A 7,239-nucleotide genomic window follows, 5' to 3' on the forward strand; every position below is an offset into this window, starting at 1 on the left:
TCCCATTCCAAAATACTTTCCTTCCTCTTAACTCTCTTAATTTTAGCGACTTCTCTTTATTAATTATTTTCTATTTTTCCTATATATAGCTTGCTTTGTATATATTTGTTTGCATGTTGTCTTCCTTATTAGATTGTAAGCTCTTGGAGGTCAGGGGCTGTCTTCTGCCTCTTTTTATACCCCCAGTGCTCAGCATAGGACTAGGCCCATAGTAGGCATTTAATACATGTTTATTGATTGACTGATTTAGCCTCATTAAGATGTTGGTTCTATATATCATCATCATCATCATCATCATCTTATCCATTTTTCAAAGCTAAGCTCAACTTCCACCTCCATGACTGTTCCAATCCACAGTGATTAAACCCTTCTATAAAGTATTTACTATATTGCTTTTATTTCCTATTATACAAACCCCAGTGCTAAGCAGAATTTGGGCAATCGATTGTTTTTTTCCCTGTCTGTCTGTCTGTCTATCTATCTATCTATCTGTCTATATTTATATTTTTGTGCAAGTGATTTTTTTTATATATTACTAAAATATTGTTTTTTAAGAATAAACACAATACCCCCCCCCCCCCCCAAATATAGACCCTCATGAGAAATAAAGGAAAGGCAATCGATTGTTGATTGACTAATGGTCTTCTGGTCTAAGTGGCCCCAAATAGAAAAGCATGATTTAGTGTTGATGAACTCACTATTTTATGTTTTTTGCTTGTAAAGAGTCAGGACTAGGTTCTAGGTGCCGATTCACTTCTGCTAAATTTGTCTTTTCTTCATTAAGCAGCTTTACTTGTTTTGTCTTTTGTCAAATTTTATGCTTTGTTTCACAGAACCAACGAAGGCAACAAAAAATTCAAGAAAAAAGTATTCAGTTAAATAATATCTGTACCCCTGAGTATCCTGAAGAACAACACATTAATAAAACTTTACCTCAAGAAGAAATGGATAATGAATCTAACTGCATTTCACAAGAAAAAGAAGAAGTTGAAGAGAGTTGCTTAAATCAAAAAGATATAAGAGACAAAGAAAATACCACAGATGCTTTTCCAGAAAATCCAAATTTTGCAGAAGAGGAAAATATAAAAAATGTAAATGATGCAGATGACTCTCTGAGTGTTTCTTTTCCTGTTGAATGTGCTAGTAATTTAAATGGTATATATCTCAAGAAAGAGAGTGATGAAGAAGGGGATCTTGCCAGTGATTTTAAAAACCTTAAATTGGATACACTTCTTCAGCCTGATGAAATAAATATAGAGATTTTTAATGACACTTATCCTGTTGGGAAAAAGATCTATGAAGTAGTAAATGAAGTTCCAGAAACTGCTTTTTGTACTCTAGCAAACAGGGAAGCTATGAATATTGAGGAATGTTCAATCTATCATTGTTTATATCAGTTTACTAGTAACGAGAAACTTCAAGGTTCAAACAAACTACTTTGTGATGTTTGTACACAGAGACATAATAATGGACCAAAGACAGATATTAAAGGTAATATTTTCCCAAGTGTAAATTTTTTTTAAAAATATATATTTCTTAATTATAACTTTCCATAGCAAGCATTCCCTTCTTTCTCTTATATGCCTTCATTTATTTACTCTCACTGAAGTCTGGTTTCACCCAGAAAATATTACATCTCTGACCATCCTTCTCCAGCACTTACTGTACCTTCACCAAACTTCCTGACATATTGGGTCCTTAAAGGGGTCCTTAAAAGAGTACTCCTAATTTCTCCAATGATATTTCTAAGAATCTCTTTTTGCTGATATAACTCAACAACCTCTCCTTTCAGTCATTTTATTGAAATTTTCCTCTCCATTCAACTTATGGTGGCTGTTTTATACTGATCCCATTTTCAGAGTTCATTGACTATCTTCTACTTCCCAAAGACTACTCTTTAACTCAGAGATTTTAACATCTGTTTGAATATCACCTGAATCTCATGAATAATTCTTCATTCCACCTCAACTATACACAGGAATGGTAGTCATAATCTGGATCTCACCATCTCACTCTTTGTTTTCTTAATCAAAAAATTTGCCTTATACTTCACCTCTTCTCATCTTATTTTTCACCTTCATAATTTCTAATCCCTCTTCTCCTTAGTTCATTATCAAACTTGCCATCCCTTTTCAGACTTTCCTTTTTCCAATAATAATTAATAACTACTTAACTGTAGTCTAATATTGAATTACTATCCCCTTGTCCTGTCACCGCCTATGCCTTGCTTGTCAACAGCTCTGGATTATTCCTACCATTTGCTTCCTCTGCTTTCATACACTTGCAATTGAATGGAGCTGGAAGAAGTCATACACCATTTTCCTGGGTACGCTATAAATTCTTATTATCCAACTTCAACTGGATCCCACTTGTAATATGGTATTCATTTTACTCCTTGATTCTCAATCTCACCTAGAGGATAAGAGATCAAACCTTCTGTCTTAGGCCTTCCAAAATTACTACAACCCACATTCTGTCAGTTGATAGAACATATTTTATTTAAAAAACTGAAGCTGTTTGCTATGAGCTCCCTCTTTTCCCTCATCTTAATATAGTTTGACACCGCCCCATTTTCTCCTTTCTGTAGTATGACCAACCACTGCATGTACCCTTTATCCCATATCCTGTTGCCTTTATCCTTATTCATCCCTCCTCACTGTTCTACATTTTCCATCTTTCCTATTTACTGATTGTGCCTGTGCTACTTTCAGACATACACAAGTCTCCTATCAAAAAATCTTCACTAAACTTTACTTCTCTCCACTCTCTCAAATTAGCATTCTATCTTATCTCCTCCTCCCATTCTTATCCAAACTCCTATAAACTTATTTGTCTTTTTTTCTTAGTCCTAAAACTTTAGTCTAGCTTCTGACCTCCTTAATCAACTGAAATTACTCTTGAATTCACCAGTGATCTCTTAATTCAAAATTCCGATAGTCTTTTCTTAATCCTCTTCCTTCTTGACACAACTAACCTCTTCTGACACTGTGCTCCTTGTTCTCTCCCTACATATCCACCTTTTCCTCAATCTCTTTGACATCCTCTGTATCTTTCCTCTTCCCTGGGTCTACTTTTCCCTCTGCACATTGTCTCTTGCTGACCTTATCAGCTTTCATAGATTTAATTATCAGTTCAATGAAAAAACTCACATATCTAAATCCTTAGATGTAGTCTTTTTGAAGTCTTTTTTACTGAGTTTCAGTTACATAGGTAGACAAATCATACTGAATGCCTAATAGAACTCATATTCATCATTGACCCCCAAATCAATACTTTTTCAAACTCCTGTATCTGTCAAGGACATCACCAGGTTTGTAGCCTCAGCAGTATCCTCCACCTTGTATTTCTAATTATTTGTTGAATTTTTATATTTCCACAAAAGCTCACACATCCAATTTCCCTAGATACTCATCTAGTTGCCACCTTAGTTCAGATCCAGGTTATTGTTTGGTTATTACAATGATCTCTCCAATTGGTGTCTCTCCCAAGTTTTTCCCCACTAGTCTGTTCTTTCACACAGTTGCCAAAATGATTTTCCTTTAAGAGCATATCTTGCCAGGTCACTTCCCCACTCACAAAACTCCAGTAGCTCCCAGTTACTTTAAGTAGCAAATTTAAACTCCTGCTTGGTTTATATGGCACTTACAAACTGACTTCAACTTATCTTGCCAGCTTCTGCTTCTCCATTCTGTAATCCAGCCCAACTGGCCTTCTCTTAATCCTTCAGAATGACACTCCCATTTTACACTTACATTGCCTTGTTTTCACACTGGCTGTTGCTCCTTGTCTTTGTCTTATAGTGGGACTATAAGTACCACCTTAATACATGAAACCTTTCTCAGTCCTCCTAACTGCTAGTGCCCTCCCTTCAAAAATAACCTTTTATCTTGTCTCTTGTGTGCTTATGTGTATGCTCTTTACAAGTTAAAATGTAAGAGAACATTTAGAGTAGGAAGTTTTCTCTTGTATTTGTATCCTTGGTACCTTAGAGAGTTCCTGGCACATTGTAGGTTTGTTGACTGATTTTTTTTCCCCCAGCATTTTTGAGGAGACTGGAAACAGGTCCAAGCCAGGACTCTTGTGAGTTGTCTCCTTTCACATATGCCTAGAAAAAAGCTATTTTAGCAGCACTTCTGTTTTTCTTCAGGTGTTTGATGTGCTACAGAAAGTGCTGTCTTTCAGACTTCTGGTGGCTTTTTTTTCTTTAGGTGAAAAGAAGCATGTTTACACTAATGCCAAAAAGCAGATGCTGATTTCTCTGGCTCCTCCCATTCTGACTCTTCATTTAAAGAGATTTCAACAGGTATCTGTCCGTGCTTGCTTAATATTGTTTCTTATCTTTGTCAGTAGTCTCATCTTTAAAGTAGTGAACTTTTGAGATAGAAGTCTGGTAGATTGTGATTGTGATTTGGGAGGACCTGAGTTCAAATTTGGCCTCAGACACTTGATAATTACCTAGCTGTGTGATCTTGGGCAAGTCACTTTAACTCCATTGACTTTCCCTGGTTTTGTTCTAGTGGAGGTTAGGACAGTGAGGATTTAGACCTAGGAATACATATGTAAGTAGGTAGGAGAAGGTAAGGTTCAATAAGTAATTTTGTAGACTGAATTATAAACTGCTGTCCTAAACTTCTAAGAGAGTTTGGTGAATAAGAGCACTGGACCTAGTTTCAGGAAAACCCAGGTTCAAATTCAGTTTCTTATATGCAAAGCCACTTTAACCGAATGCTTGAGTTTTCCTCATTTGTAAAATAGACATTATAGCACTTAACTTACAGGATTTTTGATTTTTTTTTTAACGTGCCCAAGGGTCAAACTTTTTGCTTTTTTTTTTTAGATTTTGCAAGGCAATGGGGTTAAGTAGCTTGCCCAAGGCCACACGGCTAGGTTAATAAGTGTCTGAGACCTGATTTGAACCCAGGTACTCCTGACTCCAAGGCCGGTGCTCTATCCACTGCGCCACCTAGCCGCCCCGACTCACAGGATTTTTATGAGAATCAAGGTAATCTATACAAAAGCACTTTGTAAACTTAAAACATAAATGCTATCATTATTGCTTTGGGTCCTCTGGTTTACTTGAGCAAAGGCAGATAACCTATTGAAGCTTTAGATTTCATGACCCTTAAAATCATTCTGAATGATACTGGCTAATTTTTTAAAAGTTAGAAATCAGTTAGAAGCAATTTTAGAGCTCATCTAAGTCTGCCCATTAATAAATGAGGAAATTTAGGTCTAGGTCTAGACAGCTAATGATCTTGCTGGTTATTGGCAAAGGTGGGACACCTTGGGCTTCTTAATCCTTGACTAAACCACACACAAAACTAGTAGTTTTACTTATGCATAGCACTGAATTTTTTTTTTTAATTTTAGGAAAATAAACTATACTGTCTCTTTATAGGCTGGTCTTAATCTGTGCAAAGTTAACAAGCATATAAAGTTTCCAGGTGTGATAGATTTGGCTCCTTTTTGTACCATAAAGTGTAAGGTAAGTAAATGTAGTTCTTATATTTAAAATACAGCTTATATTATCAGTTGAGTTCACATAAGCATGAAATATGATTATGGTTGGGTGATGGGAGGCTTTTTAAATTCAAAAGCAGTAAACTGAAAGTGAGTCCTAAACAAAAATGACAGAAAGCCTTCAACATTTTTGGATAGATACTATATAATTATGAGAAGATATAGAGTACTGCACTTTTCAGATGGAATTTGGATTAATTAACCTAATTTGAAATCTTTCAATTATTTATAGAATGTTGCTGAAGGAAATACAAAAGTGTTGTATTCTTTATATGGAGTTGTTGAACACAGTGGTACTATGAGGTGGGGACATTATACTGCCTATGTGAAGACAAGAACTTCAAATAGTCATCTTTATGATCTTGTTCTTGATGGAACTAGTCCACAAGGTAAATATTTGGAAATATTTATTATTACTTTAATAGGAAAAATACTTACACCTGTATATTAATCCTGATTTAAAATTTTCTTTTTCATAGAATTTGAAAATGAATCAACAAAGGGACAGTGGTTTCATATCAGTGACACACATGTACAAGCTGTGCCTGCAACTAAGGTTCTAAATTCACAAGCTTACCTCCTATTTTATGAACGAATTAATTAATCTGAAAAAGAATTCCATTCAATGATTTTTTGGTTTTTAATTTTTAAAGATACAGCTAAAGACAACTTCAATCATGTTCACATAAATTTGAATATTCCAGGAAAGATCATGTGTCCTGGAATGCTGCAGGGAAAAATGCTAAAAAGAATCGCAAGTAACAAATGTTTGTTTTTGTGATTGACAAGAAAAATAAAGATACCATTGACTGGTTTAATAATTTTAAGACTGCTGTGTTGAAACTTGACAATTTTAATTTAATTCTTACAAAATTAACACTAATTCATCTACATTTTTTTTTTTTTTTTTTTTTGCAAGGCAAATGGGGTTAAAGTGGCTTGCCCAAGGCTACACAGCTAGGCAATTATTAAGTGTCTGAGACCGGATTTGAACCCAGGTACTCCTGACTCCAGGGCCGGTGCTTTACCCACTGCGCCACCTAGCCGCCCCCATCTACATGTTTCTAACAGTGTGGTGACTTATTTGGACAAAGGACTGATGAGGAACCTTGTGAATTATCTCCTGGATATTTCAGCTAACAATAGTAGAATGGAATAATGGAATTAGTTTTATTTTGTAGGTTTTTGGATCTGAGACCATGATTAAAGAAGACAGCCAGGGGTTATTCATCTATCTACTCTCATAAACCCCTTATTATCAAAATCAAAAGCTTCCCTGAGCTGGGAAGGAGACAGAAAGAGACAGGGAAAGGGAAAGAAGTCCTCCAATCCAGGCCTACTCCTCTCCAGCAAAGGACCTCCTTCCAACCATGCCTCTTTCTAGGAGGAACCATGTCTTTGAAAGTCTCCCTCCTCTCCCCAATTCCAGGGGAAATGCTTAAAGAGAGGCCCAGATTGGTCAGACTTTTGCTTTCTTCAGCAGACAGGACCATCACAGACACATTATACTTTCCCTTATTTTTAACATTTAAATTTATAGCATTCAATAAGTAGCTCTTTTCAAGGGACAAACAGGATGAGACCTTGGGAAAGAACCTTCTAAAGATAAGGACAGCAAAGTGGAGGTACTGAAGCTGTTCTTCACCTTAGTAAAATAAGCTAATAATAAACTAATGAATTTTTTTTGTTCATAAATATTTTTATGCCAATTTAACAAAC

General features: G+C 35.6%; 1 protein-coding gene across 4 annotated transcripts in view; it reads left to right on the forward strand.

The window, feature by feature from the left end:
* The window catches only part of USP16 (ubiquitin specific peptidase 16), a 44,468-nt gene extending 38,040 nt beyond the window's left edge, over positions 1-6,428 (forward strand). For 3 of the 4 annotated variants that reach the window (XM_074213957.1, XM_074213956.1, XM_074213958.1), the window contains exons 14-18: positions 834-1,491; positions 4,209-4,303; positions 5,399-5,485; positions 5,753-5,909; positions 6,000-6,425. In XM_074213957.1, coding sequence (XP_074070058.1) covers positions 834-1,491; positions 4,209-4,303; positions 5,399-5,485; positions 5,753-5,909; positions 6,000-6,124 — 1,122 coding nt within the window. In that variant the 3' untranslated portion in view covers positions 6,125-6,425. Of the gene's footprint in view, positions 1-833; positions 1,492-4,208; positions 4,304-5,398; positions 5,486-5,752; positions 5,910-5,999 lie in introns of all 4 variants that reach the window. The other variant, XM_074213959.1, reaches the window with a different exon arrangement.
* Positions 6,429-7,239: the final 811 nt, after the last annotated feature.

Source organism: Macrotis lagotis, chromosome 1 (assembly GCF_037893015.1).
Source record: "Macrotis lagotis isolate mMagLag1 chromosome 1, bilby.v1.9.chrom.fasta, whole genome shotgun sequence".
Lineage (NCBI taxonomy): Eukaryota > Metazoa > Chordata > Mammalia > Peramelemorphia > Peramelidae > Macrotis > Macrotis lagotis.